At 37.3% G+C, this 19,068-nt stretch overlaps 1 protein-coding gene across 1 annotated transcript in view; it reads right to left on the reverse strand.

Moving 5' to 3' along the window:
* Window positions 1-4,249: 4,249 nt before the first annotated feature.
* Window positions 4,250-19,068, reverse strand: part of YWHAQ (tyrosine 3-monooxygenase/tryptophan 5-monooxygenase activation protein theta) — a 37,269-nt gene continuing 22,450 nt past the window's right edge. Inside the window, exons 3-6 of the mRNA XM_032430017.1 lie at window positions 10,274-10,397; window positions 7,906-8,069; window positions 7,598-7,693; window positions 4,250-5,627 (exon numbers count right to left, since the gene is read on the reverse strand). Coding sequence (XP_032285908.1) covers window positions 5,568-5,627; window positions 7,598-7,693; window positions 7,906-8,069; window positions 10,274-10,397 — 444 coding nt within the window. The 3' untranslated portion in view covers window positions 4,250-5,567. The remainder of the gene's footprint in view (window positions 5,628-7,597; window positions 7,694-7,905; window positions 8,070-10,273; window positions 10,398-19,068) is intronic.

A 19,068-nucleotide genomic window follows, 5' to 3' on the forward strand; every position in this document is an offset into this window, starting at 1 on the left:
GAGTCCCTGGATGGAGTCCCGCATCGGGCTCCCTGCTCGGCGGGGAGTCTGCTTCTCCCTCTGACCCTCCCCCCTCTCATTCTCTCTCTCTCAAATAAATAAATAAATAAAATCTTAAAAAAAAAATAACAGGGCATTTCTGAATAGCCTAGGTGACAGTACGGCTATCCTCAAGTCAGTGGCACAATATCACAAGCAAGAGCAAAGCAAATGCCCGAGCAGAGAACCAAGCCAGCCTCCCACAGCCCCGCATCTCAAACAAATGAGCCTATAGCATGTAATTTTATGTCTGAATTAGCAAGGAAATTACTAAATCTTTAGTTCAAATGATAGTACTTAACCCTTTTGATAAGCATTTGAGTAAGAAGCCAAATATTCCTGAAACAGCTGTATTCCAGCTCACACAAAAGAATTTAAGGGCCTAGAGTTGTAAGGCCTATTATAACTTTTTTTTTTTTTTTACTCAGGGCTCAACCCTGAGTTTTGAACGGATTGTATTTAGTAATTCGTATCGCATGAAAGCCCTCAATAAGCCTCTTTGCTCGCTGAGTAAATCCTAACTCTGCCCTGCTTCCAGGATTTAAGTACTTCCTGGGCAGTCTTATGCCAAGGTCATGATATGTTGCAGAAATAGTGTCTGAGGACAAAGGAATGATAAAAGAATTAATCTGTACAGAATCCCTCAAGCAATGTGGAATAAAAGCATCACTTTCAAAACAGGGGGTCTCCCCTTTTTTCTAAAGGGCATTAAGGGACTCACTGCTTGGCAGTGACCAAGTTCCCAAGATCCACTACCTGGATATAACCTAAAACTTGAGAAGTAGCAATCTAATATCATTGCTTTAATCTCCAAAAAAGGGGCAATGTAGCGCAGGAGCTGGGTACCAACTTGAAAGCAGGCTACTGTTTCAAATCCTGACACCCACTACCTGTCCTAGCTTCTGTGCTTGTTTTCTCCTCCATAAATCAGGAGAAAAATCTAACCCCCAAATTTCATGAAATGGAGTTATATTTGTGAAAATGCTTTAGAAACAGAAGCTGTTGAGGTTGAGATGGGAAAGTCGGGCCTCAACATGCTGGTCCAAGACCACATGTAGCAGTGTGAGTGGAAGCCTGGGCTGGAACTGTGGCCCTCCTACTATAAGAAAGCACTGAACATGATGAATACGGATTATTCAACGGCCTTCAGCGGAAAGCATACACAACAAACAACATATTTGAATCATAAATTTGACAAATAATGCTTGGCAATGAATGTTATTTCCTTACTTTCTGAAGATTGTCAAAGGGCTCACACCTTAAAAAAAAAAATCAGAGAAACATATATTAAAGCCTTCATTTTCTAAATCTCAGTGACCAGAAGAGAGTAATTTTCATTGAAAATCCTTTTCAATTTAGCCAGTATAGAATTACTGAAAATTTGGTTATTTGCATCTAGTTCTTCTGTCTAGTTTCAGGCCAAGCATTAGCTAGTTGCTGGGCCCTCAGGTAAGTCAGTTGGTCTTTCTGGACTTGTTTCCATACCATGACTTAGGTCCAACATATCCTACAATTTCTCGAGCTGCTTTTGAGGTTTTACTCAACAGGCAAAACTGACAGAATAAGGAGACTGGGGGGAGTTGAGGAAGAGGTAAAACAAAAACAAAAACCCCCCAAGCTTCCAAATAGAACAGAAGATAAATTACTAACTGTATTTATTCACTCTAGTAAGCAAACTGAAGCACCCACAGCAGGAACAGTGGCATAGAAATGAACTTGGTATGGCATCAGAGTTCACACTCTGGGTCTGCCACTTAATAAGACACATAACTTTGGACAAATAATTTCATTTTTTTCCTGATCAGATGTCCCATCAGTCAAGGGGAAATGTACTTGGCAGGGCAGTTGAGAGGATTAAGTATGAATGTGCACAGCACTTGACCAGGCGCCAGAATCCACTCAATCAATACTGGTTCCCTTAAGTAAAGCAAAAGGGCTGGAACATTTATGGACATGCTTAAGGTGTTATAATTTTAAACTGAAGATGAGGAATCCTCCAGCTCTTTTCTCTGGGTATTTAGTACTTATTCCCTTTAAAACATCAGTTCTGAAGGCATATAGTCATTGGCAAGTAAAATGTGGATAAGCAGTAAATGGCAAGACTGCTTCAAACTGGATTTCATGATGATGATGATCTCCGTATCTTCAGGTACTATAGGTTCCCTAAGCTCTCGCTGAATGGATCGAAAAAAGTTCACTGTGGTTTATACTGGAACTTAATTGCAATGTCCTCAAAATTCAATAGTACTACACATGGTATACATACAGGGTAAGTGTCCTCTTGCAAAGCTCATTAAATACAAATTAGAGAAGGGAAGACAACAGATGTATGTCAGAAGAAAACATATAGCGTAACTACCTTCACCAGTTTAAAGCGAAAATCCTCCTAAACCATTGAAAGAATGATGAGGTTAAATGTTAGTTTTAATATATTCAGATGGCAATCACCTATAATCAGTCCAAGTAAATCAGGCTCACAATTTGACAGAAACAATCACATGTCCATGCCTGTCACAGGCCTCAAATGTTTTTCAATGTTTGGCTCAACTCCATAAAAATCAGTGCATTTAAAAATAAGTGACTACAATTCTGATTTTCTTCAATTATTTTACTCTTATACTAGAATTCTTACACATCTTTCTAGTTGTTTTTCATGATTTTAAAAATACCAAAGTAACAGTCTCTACTGATAAATATTTAAAGTTATATACCTGACTGAGTATATTTTACCAATTCTGCCCCCCCAACCAAAAAGTAGTTTTTCTTTTCCAATCTAAAATCAACAAATCGGGGCGCCTGGGTGGCTCAGTCGTTAGGCATCTGTCTTCAGCTCAGGTCATGATCCCAGGGTCCTGGGATCGAGCCCTACATCAGGCTCCCTGCTCCGCAGGAGGCCTGCTTCTCCCTCTCCCACTCCCCCTGCTTGTGTTCCCCCTCTCACTGTGTCTCTCTCTGTCAAATAAATACATAAAATCTTTAAAAAATAAATAAATAAAATAAAATCAACAAATCATAGCTCACTGTACTCTATGCTGGAACAGAAATCCCCAATGCTTCTATTTTGGATAGTCAATGTTAGAATGCAATACCCCCCCAAATTATTTTGTTATTAAAACCAAAAGGATATTAAAAAAAAAAAAAACCACCCTGCCAATTAAGCTCGAACTACAAAATACGTAGTTAACATTTAACACTTCTGATGTCTGAAATTTAAAAAGTTAAATACAAACACGTCTTTGAACCTTCCCTCCACCAGAAACTTTATTCACGTATTCCTTTCCCCTGAGAAAAGGTGTTTTCTCTCCTACTACTAAGTTCTCAGCAGTGTTCTACAAATATCCTCTGTATCTGTTGCAGGAAAGTCCCAGAATCAGAGGGTCAAAGGAGATACCACAAGGCTGGACTCCTTTTAAAGATGCCACTTTCTCCTAAAGCAAGGAGAGATTTACATGAAACTAAATGCTGAGAATAATCTGCTTTTTAAGAAGGAAGGCTACTTTGGGGGCGCCTGGGTGGCTCAGTTGGTTAAGGTCTGCCTTCGGCTCAGGTCACAATCCCAGGGTCCTGGGATGGAGTCCTGCGTCGGGCTCCCTGTTCAGTGGGGCGTCAGCTTCTCCCTCTTCCTCTGCCCCCGACTCCCTCTGCTCATGCTTGCTCTCTCTCTCTCTCAAATAAATAAATAAAATCTTAAAACAAAACAAAACAAAAAAAAGGAAGGAAGGCTACTTTGGTAACTCAGTGATTACACAGTACTTACCAGTACTTGTTAAGATGTGATAATTCTTTCTCCTAATTCACAATGTTCTTCCTATGTTCACTGAAATTTTTATTTAAAAAGTAATGTCATACTGATTTAGATTTTTGGGGACCAAAGTCCATATTTAAATGGATATTCTCCCAAGTCCCATTCAATTCTCTTTTCATCGTCACATTTTAGGAGATAAAGGCTAATCCTACACAGCTGAATTTTTCAGATTATCTTCTCACTTTAAAATAAATTCTCAGGTCAATACTTAAGACAGGTTAGTGTAACAGCCCATGTGATATTATAAAACCAAAATTATTTGAAACTCACTAATGGTACAACTGAATGTTTACAAAAACTGAATTATTTGAAAACTAAGTAATATACTCTCAAACTTTGACATTCTGCTTAAATATCCACTGAAACATACTTCTAACACCAGCCAAAGCACTCATACTCACATAATTAACTTTTCTAATTTCAAAATGTCCACTTTATTCCATATAACACTTAACTAGAGATCATTTACATCTGAGGAAGAGATGGCCCACAAAACTGATCTATGGTTAAACACTAACTCTTAAACATATAGTCCAATTTTATACATTTCCAGGCATCCCTAGACAAGTGAATCACAATGCAGGCACAAATTATTACTACATTTTTCATAAGATAAAAGGGAAGTATCAATAAACTTCAGAAAGTAGTAAATTCATCTGTCCCTTAAAATGAGTGTGCAACTGTTACAAAGCCATAGTAAATGGTTTATAAAATGTAGTTTTATTTTATGTTACTCTGCTGTTACATAGGGCATAACATTTCCACAAGGCTTTTTTGGGACTACAGTCAATGATTAGCAACACACAATAGTGGTCCAACTCTCTACATGACAATCACTAGACAAACTGGACACCCTCTCATATGTGCACAAATCTGCATGGAAAAGTACTAACGTTTTAGACTTGGACTTGTGTACTTTATTTTCCCTTTCTAGTGTAGTAAGAAATGACATGCACCTTAATTTGCCAAAAGCAATGCTTGTGTTCTGGCAGCAACATGCTACTTTTATTTCATAGTAAAGTGAATACCAGAACTACAAAGGCAGGAGGTGTAAGTGAATTTTTATTGGGAAGGGAAGTTGTCAACTTAAACAGCAGCAATGAAGAATGAATAAGGAAACTTCCTGTTGTCACAGATATACAAGACCTCCATCATATATGATACAGGAGGCATTTCAATTTGTGACCCCCAGCGCAGAAATGCCAAATGTTTTTCCATTCAATCGAATACTTCTGGATTCCTACCAAAAAGGAATACATTAAGAGTAAGGAAAAGTTGCTTACTGAAAGGAAACCCCTGAAGAAGAGTAAGGGAGGGAAATGTAGAAATTGAGAAGTTATGTAGAACACTTTGTAAATTGTAATGACTACATTTTCATATCTTCATAGTAATACAAAACACAGTCACTTGCAGAACTGGTTCAGATTACTTCAACACCAGATACATTTTTAGTCCTCTACATAAGTGTTTGGAAGTTACTTATGTTTATATGAAATGAAGCTATTAATACTTTTCTACAGCAGTAACTGCACACCAGGAAGGCCAAGACAAACACAAATCAAGGAATGGAGTTTTCCCAAAGCTGCAGTGTGAAAAGACTATAAACAGTTGATTCCATACACAAGAATGGGTTTCTTTGCTATAGGAAATCCAAATAGAATAAGGAATGGAGATGAGTAAAAAGGTTTCTTGAGGGGAAGAAGGATGACCACCCTGTATGCATTTAGTTTTCTGCCCCTTCTGCCGCATCACATTCTTCTCCTGCACTGTCTGATGTCCATAACTAGGAAAAAAAAAATCATAATAAGTTATCCAGACAATAGAGACTGTGACTAAGAATGGAAGATTTCTCAAAATCCCAAACACCACCAACTCCTCCTCCAAAGTATATCTTTGTAAACCTTTCACTATGCATTTACAAATGACACACAAACATACACTATTTGAATACATTTTTAAAGCTTTCTCTCTTTTTTAATAGTATAATTAAAAAACAAAACAAAACAAGGCAATATCCTTAGAAAATTTAACAGTATCTCCATTCACAGCAGCCCAATGCTCTTCTTGAAAGCACTACTGAAATATAATTTATAAGCTGAATAAGGCAAAAAAAATTTTAAGGGGGGAAGCGAACCACAGTCATAATAACGGTTTCCAAATATTTGAGAGGCCTTTTCCATTATATGGGAAAAAGGGCAGACCCACTGTGTGTGTGGCCGAGGGTTAAATGGGAGCGGGTGATGGAAGTTAGAAGGAAGTAGCAGTGGGTGTGAAGGTACACGGAAAGCATTCCTGAATTAGCTAAGATGAGAGGCCTTTTCCATTATATGGAAAAAGGGGCAGACCCACTGTGCGTGTGGCCGAGGGTTAAATGGGAGCAGGTGATGGAAGTTAGAAGGAAGTAGCAGTCGGTGGGAAGGTACACGGAAAGCATTAAGTAGCAGTGGGTGTGAAGGTACACGGAAAGCATTCCTGAATTAGCTAAGATGTTAAAACAGAACTGATCGCCAAGAACTCTCCAATTTCAGGATGGAACAATGAAGTGAAGAAGGGAATCATCAATAGTTATTGACTACAATCAACAGTTCAAAAAAATGAATTACTATTAGATCAACACCAAGAGACTAGTGGCATTTCTAGCATTCTAGAAAAGCTAGAATTTTATATAATCTTTAAGTGATTGTTAAAATACTAAAATAAGTAAAAACACAGAACAAGTATCTCTAAAAAGCTGTCTCTGTAAGAGAAAAAATAAAACAAAACCAGTTAAAAAATACAGCAGCTCCATAGTATTCCTAAGAGGTGTATTGGCTCAGTTTGCTTTTCTTCTATGGAAGTGTTTTATGCCCATCATTCTACTGTTACCCCACAAGTACAGGGAATTCTAATGGCTTGGAATGAAGTGTCACAATTTCCTTGTTCAGCAAAGGTGAACAGATATGGTACTAACATAAAAATAAATAAATAAATAAATAAAAAATCCTTTCTAGCAAAAGATAAAGCTCCAAACTGAAGGCCTGGAGAACTACATTTATACTAAAAGGTATAGTCTCTTCTGCCACGTTTTGTCTAAAATTGTTGACATATCAAATTTACTGGAACCTATAAAAGAAGCTAAGTAAAGTTCAAATTTTATTTTTTTCTCCGTTACTTTTCCCTTCATTATCTGCCTATCCAAGAAGGAGGGAGAAAAACAAAAGAAAAACAAAGATAATTAAGTGGAACAGGTTTTGGCCTAGAGGCATAGGTGGAATAAATGGAAGTTAAGGTTTATTCCCCATCAAATGCCTGTAAGACATGTAGATTTCACAAAGTAAATTTTTATTAAAACAAGGCACTTCAACGTGATTTTAGGAAAGCTTATAGTCCCTAACTTGCTGTAGCTAATTTACCCAAAGGAAGAAAATAATGCAACCAAGACAACTTTCTATATTAACATATTTTATCAACATCTTCATTCCAATGAAATAGTGATGTTAATATTAAGAGTTCCTACAATCTTAGTACCTTCTCAGGAAGGTCTAGGTCTGATAAAATGCCTATTCAACTTGAAAATCTGCCCACAAAAGAACAGTTGGCCAATACAAAATACTAACAAGTACTTAGTAATTTTACTTACATATTTCTATATTCATTTTCTAAGAGAAAGTGTAGCTCTTACATAACGGCCCCAAAAGATAGGGAGACTGAAGTAAAACAGAAGTACCTTTCTTCTTAAAAAGAAAATAAAATTAAAAAGAATGAACAACTCACTGTTAGGTTGTCTCTAAGCAACTGCATGATGAGGGTGCTGTCTTTGTATGAATCTTCATTCAGTGTATCAAGTTCTGCAATGGCCTCATCGAAAGCCTGGTAAACATTAATAGCCATGGTAAACAATATTTGCATGAACACAAACTGATTACAATTACAAACCATTTTTATAAAATAGGTGAACATCCACTTTATGTTCTACTATCAATTAAAAATAAAACTCAGTGAGTCATTTCCACAGATTTCCAGTTTATGACAATGACCTTATCAGTAGGAGTAAGAACTTATGAGAATGACCTGAAACTTACTGTTTTGGCCAGTGTGCAGGCAAGCTCGGGGTTATTAAGGATCTCATAGTAAAATACAGAAAAGTTAAGAGCCAGTCCCAGGCGGATTGGGTGTGTGGGCTGCATCTCCTTCTTGCTTATATCAAAAGCTTCTTGGTAAGCTCCTTGGGAATTATCTATCGTTTCTGTGAAGGGAAAAAAAAAAAAAGGCACAATACTGAAAATATCCATCAAGTACAGAGCACATTAACCTCTACCATATGCTACTACCTCACGTAGAGCTGGATTTTTCTCTGTGGCCTTCCTTTAAAACCATGGCAGCAAACCAAAAACATTACCTCATACTGGGTTACTGAGAAACTAGTTTATAATGTTGCTTGCTTCAGCTTTAAAAAAAACCCCAACAACATGAGATAGTGCAATCAGACTTTTCTAAATCTGTAACTAAAACAATTTTCTTTTTCCATTTCTTTTAACTTTACTAATTAGAAATGCAGTAATTTAAAAATAATTTGACTGACATATGTCAATAATATCTCAATAAAGCTAGAAAAAATTTTGGCTGTAATACCTCTTCTCAAAATAATGAAAACACTTTACAAAGATCATCACCACCAAAATCTCTATTTTTGTGATTTGTAAAGACAATACTGATCCTTGGTCTCAAGATACATTATGTGAAAGGCAATATGAAAGTGTCAATATACAGAACAAAATCTGCTCTGACCAGAGGCTGATTACTGGCCTAGTAAAAATGTCACTTCCTGAAAAAACTGTTCAATAATTATTACCAATACTACCCTGATTGTATCCATGCTTTCAAAAGGGTAAGTAGGTTTTCTCAATGAGACCACTGGCCCATTACAGCTTTAGAAATACCGACCAGAACAGAAATGTAAAGTTAGCCTTTTATGGCCTGAATATGTGCATTTTCCTCCCTCTGAAATGGCATATTTATTGATCTAAATTGGCTGGTACAGCCCTCACATAGTAAGGAGTTCTTGCTGCTTGGCATATAAGGAAATACTACAATGAGTAGTAGTAAGGTGTCTCAGCTCCTAGGCTATAAATACAGACTATCTACGAGTCCCAGACTATTGGAGTATTCCATGGATAGGAACAGAAATGCCAATGAGCCAGAGAGGGCTAAATCAGATTAATGCTGGGGCTATGTCCCAGTCTTCCAAAGACATCCTTGTATCCTTGTGACTTGCAAATATCTGTCACTTTCAGCTTTACTATCTTTATGACAACAGAAATTATACATCAATAATAAGTTTAGTATACAAATTTTATTATAGCGGGATACAACAGTTTTCTCTTTGTATCTTCAATTACACTGATATTTGGGATGGTAAACTGTTCCACTTTCAGTTAGTACCTCTGTGAGGGTAGGAAGCCACAATAACTACTTGAGGGTGCACACTCTTTTTGGATGGGGCAAAATTAAAAAACAAAGTAATGAGCCTACTGGAAATACGGAATTAGGTGCAACTTCTACCTAGAACTTGATAAATATGGTAGCAGGCACATACACAAAATTTAATAGGACCTCAGCTACTAATACTCCCAGAGACTGAGTCCACTGCTAATAAATCACTTTGATCTTTTTACAATTAAGTCCAGCAATTCAGTTATTCTCTTTCCCATATCTATATTTCCTATGACAAATTATATACCAGCAACACTCTCATCTCACCTCTCTTCCTCAGAAATTTGGTTATATATACTTAGCAGTCAATGGAATGATCCTTCAAAATAGGAAGGTAGTAGTTAATTAGTACGTCAAACGGAAAAAGTACATCCTGTCTCTATATTCTGTATGTGACTTCCAGTTAAGTTTCAAGGTACAATGACACAAAAGGCCACGTGACAACACAATCTCTCAAAGCATATGCAAATGACGAGGAGGCTAAAAATGTGCTTAACCAAATTCTAAAGTATAAAAAATTAAGCCTCTTTTTTTTTTTTATTATTATTACTTTTTAAGTAGGCTCCACCCCAGTGTGGAGCCCATCGCAGGGCCTGAATTCAGGACCGTGTGATCCAGACCTGAGCTGATCAAGAGTAGGACGCTTAACTGACTGAGCCACCCAGGCGCCCAAGATTAAGCCTCTTTTAAATAATACCTTAGCAGATTATAATCAAAGAGTTTATGAGTTTTTCAAAAACAGTACATAATGTAAATTCATGATTGTTTTCATTTTTGCGAACATTAAGGTAACATTAATTTTCTTTTATGTAGATTCCAAGATTTTTTTTAAGATTCCAAGATTTTAAAAAAGTTACAGAGGGCCTGGAGATTACATAGAGATTACTGTCGCAGTATCCCATTTATCCTCCCTTCCTTTTTTATTTTTAATTTTACCCATAAACAAAACAAACTTACGTTTTCGATCATCACCACATGCAACTTCAGCAAGGTACCGGAAGTAATCTCCCTTCATTTTCAGATAGAACACCTTACTCTCTGGATTAGTTGCATTGGCTATTAAATACTTATCCAACAATTCCTGAAAGAAAGAAGATAAAATACGAGTACCAATAAAAAGCTATTTTATTACAGACAAGAACAATGATATGCATTTGAATCATTAACTACCACAGTAACTACATCCATACTGCCTTGGACTTGAAGCACAGGCTGAGAGCAGGGGTCACGTGGTTGTCATGAGTTGAATGCTTTGGCTCATAGCAAGCCGTAGTTTCTAATAGTAGAGCTAGGTTACATCAAACACTAAATAGAAAGAGCCTGTCTTTTCACCCATCCATTCATTCAAGCAAGCATTTCTTGGTGCTGGCTGGGTGCCGGGTGCTGTATTTGGCCAGAGGGGATATAAAGAAAACACAAAGTTCTTGCCCTCGAGGAGCTCACAGTTTAGTAAGAAAAGCAGTAAGTACACCAATACCATATGCCAGGCGTTAAGAATATGTGAATAGGGGACAGTGGCAGCACAGAGAGAGCATGTGGCTGTGCTGGAGCTGGCCGTTAGCTAGACAGGCCTTCCCTGAAGGGATATTTGACTTGTTAAGAAGGAACAGTAGGAATGTAGCAGTTTGAAAGTGGGGATGTGCAATCATCTTTTTTTTATGTGTGTGTGTGTGTGTGTGTGTGTGTGTGTATGTGTTTAAAAACTCTAGGCCTAATGTGGGGCTTGAACTCATAACCCCAAAATCAAGAGTCACATGCTCTACTGACTGAGCCAGCCAGGCACCCCTGTACAATTATTTTAGAGAGGGGAAACATTTAAGACATCAACTGTGAAGAACAGTACAATCACAGAACAAGTCACCCAGCATGGCCCAGAGCAGAGCAGTGCTCACCCAAAGTAAGGGTAAGTACAGGGATCAAGAGAAAGCAGTCTACAAATACATACAGCAATCTGACGGTCACGTCTACTGAATAGAATTATTTGAAAAAATTGGGTTAGCAATTAAGTATGTCTTCATTTCCTATTTTATTCAAAGAAATACACACTTGATCCAATGAGCTAGTGCCTCTCAAACTGAGGGATTTGTACAAGGTGTCCCAGAAGAATAAAAAGTTGCAAAAGAGGGGTGCCTGGCTGGCTCAGTCAGTGGGGCATGCAATCTTGATCTCCGAGTTTTGAGTTTGAGCCCTGCACTGGGTGTAAAGATTACTTAAAAATAAAATCCTAAAAAACAAAAAATCACAGAAGACAAATATGATAGAGATCTTTTTGGACTATCAATTTTACTTGATGGTAAATAAATATCGTTTTGTCATAAAAATATTATGGGGAAGTGGGGGGTGGGTTAGCCTGGTGATGGGTATTAAGGAGGGCATGTACTGCATGGAGCACTGGGGGTTATACGCAAACAATGAATCATGGAACACTACATCAAAAACTAATGATGTAATGTATGGTGACTAACATAATAAAATTAAATTAAAAAAAAATATTATGGGGGCACCTGGGTGGCTCAGTCGTTAAGCTTCTGCCTTCGGCTCAGGTCATGATCCCAGGGTCATGGGATCGAGCCCCGCATGGGGCTCCCTGCTCTGCGGGAAGCCTGCTTCTCCCTCTCCCACTCCCCCTGCTTGTGTTCCCTCTCTCGCTCTCTCTCTCTCTGTCAAATAAATAAATAAAATCTTAAAAAAAAAAAAAAATATTATGGAGTAGAATAAAATTCTCATAGATATTTTAAGATACTAATACCTGTACCTCATAGGTTTGTTTGGGGACTAAAACCAATAAATGGATGTGAAAGCATAGTACAGTTTCTTTCTTTCTTTCTTTTTAAAGATTTTATTTATTTGACACAGAGAGACACAGCGAGAGAGGGGACACAAGCAGGGGGAGTGGGAGAGGGAGAAGCGGGCTTCCTGCTGAGCAGGGAGCCCGATGTGAGACTTGATCCCAGGACCCTGGGTGACCTGAGCCGAAGGCAGACACTTAAGGACTGAGCCACCCAGGCACCCCCATGGTACAGTTTCAACATGTTAAGTGCTCAGTGCTAGTGATTAGCCAGCCAGATGTTCTCACTCTTCTGCCTCAGTGCAAAGTTTGAGAAGCACTAATCTAGGCAATGTGAAACTAGTGAAAAAGTTTAAGCAAGGAACAGACACAATCATGTTTGCATTCTGGAAAAATAGCCACTGATATTATCAATTAACATTATATAAAAATACCAACTACAGTACAAAATTAGAAGTTTGGAAGAACTCATTTAAGACGTTCAAATTCACTTAAATATATTACTGATGAAGTAAAAGAAGACTGTTTACAGATTTTAAAAAAAGGCTAAGAAAAAGTTTAGAAAATGTAGTTCTAACTCAGGAACGTTCCTGTTGTTTATCTAAAAATGGCCTAAACAAAATGTGGTGGTTACATCCATAAGTCATTTTAAAGGAAATAAACAAAAATATTATATTAAAAAAAGAAAAACATTATATTTTAAATCCTTAATTTTTAAAAGTTTACATAAAGATATTTTTAAAGGGCCTAAAGCTCAGGCAAAATTTTTAATTTTAAAATTACCTAACAAAGCCCCAGATGTCTATATATTATAAAATTGGCAAACTCTATCAAAATTGTGGCTTCAATGTGGAAAGCTGCCGGACCAGGAACACAGCAACAGAGGTCAGTAAGGGGCTCACCCAAACACGAGAGGCAAGCATGAAAACTAATGCTTCCACACCATCATCCTCTTACCTGAGAAGATTCAAAGGATCAGGTTGTAAGAATTTCTTCTGCTCAACATCACCAATTTTAATAGTTATTAAAATGAACCTGAGAAACTCTTTCCCAGAATCTTAGAAATTCGTACTACTTTAACTTTTTACTCTAATACCATTTTTATCTATCACGGATGACTTTCAATTTAAAAACTATTTTGGGGAACACCTGAATTTAGGATTTTTGCAGGGAGGGAGGGCAACAGTGAGACTGTCACAAAAAGTTCACTTGTTTTGAAATCTCAAACTGACTCATAGTCATCCCCCCTTTTTTTTCTTTTTTAAGATTTTATTTATTTATTTGAGAGACAGAGTTGAGTGAAAGAGCAAAGGAGCAGGGGCAGAGGAAGAGGGAGGCTCCCCACTAAGCAGGGAGCCCGATTCAGGGCTCGATCCCAGAACCCTGGGACCATGACCTGAGCCCAAGGCAGAGACTTAACCAACTGAGCCACCCAGGCACCCAGTCATCCCCATCTTAAAAGAAAAATTAAACAAGAGTGGATTCTGAGAAGTTGTATTAAATAATGCAAACACAGTATTTATTCTGTGGGAATCACCACCTCTGCCCGTACCCAAACTGAGGAACTATAATATAAAACAAAGTGCCTCTCACTTTTCTTTTTCTTCCAATTGAGTCGGTCTGTTAAGACAAGATCTCAGAGGATCTCCAAAAAGGTGCCAACTCTGGTGAAGACATTTAGTCACCAAAAAAAAGCTACTCGGTACCTTTAAGACATAGCACTTTGTGATTAAAGGTGGTACAAGTGTGGTAACAGAGGCTGAGAAAAGCCTGAGTAGAGTGAGGACTTGGGGTGAGAAAAGAAAATGATTTTAGCACTAATCTGCCCTCAGTCCCACAGCCAGATGTGGGTGTGCTCCTGAAGATGGCTTACTGGCCTTCCAAAGATTTTTGGAAAGCTGCTCAACAGCTACTGCACTAGTAACTACACAGCCACTTATGAGCTAAACTCTTCCTTTCTCAAATTACTAACTTCGATTACTAGAGCTTGCACACAGCCATTATACACGACTGACAACACTGGCTTTTATAAAGTGACTTGTACATTACTTCTATCCTGGAGCTTCAGCCAGGGAACATGGTTCTTCATCAGATACCACTAGCTCGTTGCGAAGGAAACAACAGTTACAGAATAGTTCTGTCTTTCCACGTGCTATCAGTAGTACAGATGTGTATTTTAGCCCCAAAAGACAGTGGACTCTACTTCATGTCTTACCAAAATGACCATGGCTATTATCAGGTAGTATCAAACCACTATTAATTATTAATGCCAGATAGAATAAAGCTATAAATACTTAAGGTATATAGCCTAAGTGTTCAATTTTTATTTAAAAAAAATCATTAAAGGGGTGTCTGGGTGGCTCAGTTGGTTGGTTAAGTGTCTGCCTTTGGCTCAGGTCATGATCCCAGGGTGCTGGGATCGAGCCCCGCATCGGGCTCCCTGCTCCGTGGGAAGCCTGCTTCTCCCTCTCCCACTCCCCCTGCTTGTGTTCCCTCTCGCTGTCTCTCTCTTCTGTCAAATAAGTAAATAAAATCTTAAAAAAAAAATAATTTAAAAAACTCAGTATGGATCAGAAATGACAACTGGTTCCCTGAATAAGAAATCTTTCCACCTAAGGTCATTGGTAAGAAGTCAGGAGAGAGAAAGGGAATCAGTTAACTATATCTATGTAGTTAAAAGCTCCCCCGCTAATTTCTCCTGTGCATTATTCTTTTCGATTAAGCATAAGATCCCCTTTGTAAATCTTCAACCCCCAGATTTTATGATCCTGAAAGCCTTGGAGAGCGAAGACTGGGGTTCCCTCCAGCACTCACAGTGCTACCTGACTTGGATAGAAGGCAAGTGATACATTCCTTTTAGAAAATTTAAGAGATTTTTTGAAGATTTATTTATTTACTTATTTGAGAGAGAGCAAGAATCTCAAGGTGACTCTTCACTGAGCATGGAGCCCGACACAGGGCTCAATCCCATGACCCCTGACATCATGACCTGAGATGAAATCAACAGTCAGACAAAACTGACTGAGCCACCCAGGTGCCCCGAAATCTGAGAGATTTGTAAAGAAGTCAGTGTACTCATTACCAAAAATTACAAGATGGACTAGTAATTGAGTTCTAGACCAAGAAACTCAAACCTGAGCAACGTCAGAGGAAAAAAATATAGGTTACTATACAGGTCACTTTAAGAGATGCTAAAGGACCTTAGAATAAACTTAATCTCATACAAATAGGATGGCAATAAAAATAAAGAATTGTATCAGAAAAACTGTGAAGAACTATATAAGAAAATGAAATTGTCAAGTAATAACATTGATGTAAACTTAGATAGTAACCATTCCTCTTCAATCCCATGTCTTCGAGAAAAGGCTAGGAAGAAAACAAAACTTCAATGCTAATACTCTCTCTAGGAGTGAATTATTTTGGCATATAATAATCCTACCATCACATCAAGTTTTTCTAAACAATTCATCTGGCTTCAATGGTAATATTCCATGGCATTCAACAAACTAAACAGTATCTTTACCTTAAATTCATTTAGGTGGTTTCTGTTTTATAGACAAAATAAACTGCTTCTGTCCCTCATTACATAGCTTACTCTTTACATAAGAAACTGATCTACTGAAAAGAGTAGGTAACTGATGAAGAGCCTTAAAATACAAACAAAATTAACAAAAGGAAACAAAAAATGTTCTAAGGGTTTTCTCTTTCCTATTAGTAACTTACTGAAATTCATTAATACATTAAACATATTCAATCTCTGACTTTAGGGCATATATACTAATCATTATCCATGTATTTTTATCCACGTATTTTTATCAGTTTAATCAGCACACATTACCATAAAAACTCACTATATTCATTCACTCAGCAAATATTCAAGTGTCCTACATGTGCCAAGTCCCATTCTAAGCACTTTATGTATCATTTACATATAAACAAACCATTGATAATAAAAATCACACTGGAGTCCAGAAACGTGTCCATTAATTAAATGGAGCCAGAATTTGAAACTAGAGCCAGGATTTCTAATCACTACCCTATAAATTAAGGGTTAATATAGCTAAAAATATCTAAGAGCATTTGGCCTTATGTTAGATATATAATTAGTAAAACAAACGAAAGAATTAATATGGTGCACAGGGCAATATAGTTATTCAACAACTGGAACATTTATTGAATGGTAAGAGCTAAATTCTTCTAACATTCTAACTTCAAGTATTATATATAGTACAAAGAACCACTGACATGGTATGTATGAAGAACAGTCTCTAGATAGTAACTGTCTTTTACTTAGGTTGATTAATCCAAGAAATTGAAATCAAAGTAAAACTCAAGACTCAATAAGGAAGTCAAATTTCATCCAGAATAAAATTATACAAACATAACCACCCTGATATTGGGGGGGGGGGGGCTGACGGAACCCTTCAGAAGCTGCATGGGATAGGTTGGAATTACAGGGAGGGTCCAAGGAAGAGGAAGATAAAGGACAAGAGTAACTTTGGGTTATTTTAGAATGTATGATTTTAGAAATTAGATTATCATTTGTGAAAGTGACTTCTGTCATTAGCTCTGTGATCTTGTGGCAAATCACAGCTTCTCAAAACTCTGTTTCTTTAAGTTTTAAGATCCAAAGGCCTTCCATTCTCAGAAATTACCATTCTAAGTACAGCAGCTAGAGTTGAATTTCATAAAGGATTTGTTGCCTTAACCAAGGAGGCAATGAATCACCCAAAACACGATCAGTTGATCAGATATCACAGCACCAATTAATCTATGGCAATATTTTCTATCCTTAATAAAATGAATGCCTTGAACAATTAACTGCCCTTGCACTATTTAAAAATTTTACTAATTTACAACTGTCACGTCTTGGAATCCAAGTCTTGAACTCCAACTCTGGTGCCCAACTAAAAAAACGAAAGAATGAAGTAAAATTTTTCAGAAATAGAGGCCATTGACCAATGTGAGAGATCCCAAAGGCTGTGTGATTTAGTGGCCATCACATGGCAGTTGAGATCAGTTAGAGCTCAAGCTCAAGCTGCAAAACCTATTCCTTACTTTCTTAAGTCTGTATCAAATCCCAAACCTCTACAAAGAAACAAACAAACAAAAATTTTAATAATAATTATACCAGAGGAATAGAGTGACCCTATGTCCTGGTTTGTCCAGGACAGTCCCAGCTTAAGCCTGCTGTCCCAGTGTAATCATTAATGCTACCTCTTTCATTCTTAGTAAATACCCCACTTCGGAAGATATATAATCATCCTCAAGATAAGGCATCAGTCATAATTCAGAGCATTATTTCAATACTAAAAGGTAAGGAATTAAATTTCTTGCCACACCATTTAACATTCACATAGAAGGTGCTAAAATTTTTAGGCATGTGCTGAGAACGGAAGGCGAAGTCATGTTACTAATAGCAGTTCTTTCTCTGAACTTTTAATTTTTATTTTATTATTATTTTTTAAAAAGATTTATTTATTTTGGGGGGGGAGGCAGAGGGAGAGGGAGAGGGAGAAAGAGAATCTCAAGTAGACTCCCAGCTGAGTGCAGAGTTTGACTTGGGCCTCAATCTCACAACACTGAGATCATGACCTGAGCTGAATGAAATCAAGAATCAGACACTTAATAAACTGACTGAGCCACCTAGGCACCCCTGAACGGCTTTTACTTTTATTTTTTAAAGATTTACTTATTTTGCGAGAGAGTGTGAGCGCGCGTGCGTGCAAGGGGGGAGGGAGGGAGGAGCAGAGGGAGAGAATCTTGTACAGACTGTGAAAGTCTGTGTTTGAAGGTTCTTGCATTCATGGTGATTCTTAGGGGCAAACATCTGGCTGTTACGCTTTATACTTTAGACATGTGAACACTTACATACGGAAATACATACTGTTTTACTACAAATTACTTTTATTTCTCCCATTAGTCTTAATGTATATTAATGTATATTTAAAAATTATGTGTAGATATATTACCTACTAATTTCATTTTTATTTAAGGAGACAGAAAACACTAGTTATAGATGGGGTTATCTGAAAGAATAACTGAATAGGGGAGCCCTGCATTGGGCTCTGCGCTCAGCTAAGAGTCTGCTCATCCCTCTCCCTCTGCGCTCCATGCCCCCCACCCCCCGCCATGTGCGCACACTCTCTCAAATAAATAAAATCTTTAGATTTAGGGGAAGGATTCTTCCTCTCTTATCTATACCTTCTCTTGACACACAGTAAGACTCTAGTTTCCATTAAAATAATGCATAATACATGGACATCACAAAAAATGCGGAAGTGACAGTTTCTCTCCTTTCCCTGGGTTCTTAAGTCATCCAGTTCTTCCTCTCTCTCAAGGCAACCATCATTACTAGTTTCTTGTACATTTTTCCATATATTTTATATATTTAAAATCCATGTTCCCCCTCCCTCATGTCACCATATTATACATTGTTCTATACCTTGCTTTTTCCATAATAACCTCTCTGAGATCATTTCATATCCATATATTTATAACTGCCTCTTTGTGTATAGAAGACCGCACAGCAGTCCACCAAACGGGCATACTATAACTGTTTAAATAGTCTCGCCACTGATGAACATTTAATTTGCTTCAAATCTTTTGGTATTTCCAACAATGTACCAAACAAATGTACATTTTACCCTTAAAATAAAATGTTAAACTGTCCTCCCTGGAGGCCATTTTCAATTTACAATCCCACTAGCAATATTATGAATGTTCCTATTTCTCAACATCCACTGAACTCAGAGAATTATCAAATATTCTCTTTTCTCTTTTCCAGTCTAGTAAGGGAAAAATATATATTAGAGTTTTGTTTGTAGTTTTATTATAAATGAAGTCAAACAGTTATATGTCTTTTTCTATTAACACTATATTTATATCCTTTGCCATTTTCCTAAACTGATTTGTAGGAACTCTTTATAAGTTAATGATATGAGTTCATTTCCCAGATGTATCT

This window comes from Phoca vitulina, unplaced genomic scaffold (assembly GCF_004348235.1).
Source record: "Phoca vitulina isolate PV1807 unplaced genomic scaffold, GSC_HSeal_1.0 scaffold42, whole genome shotgun sequence".
NCBI classification, from domain to species: domain Eukaryota; kingdom Metazoa; phylum Chordata; class Mammalia; order Carnivora; family Phocidae; genus Phoca; species Phoca vitulina.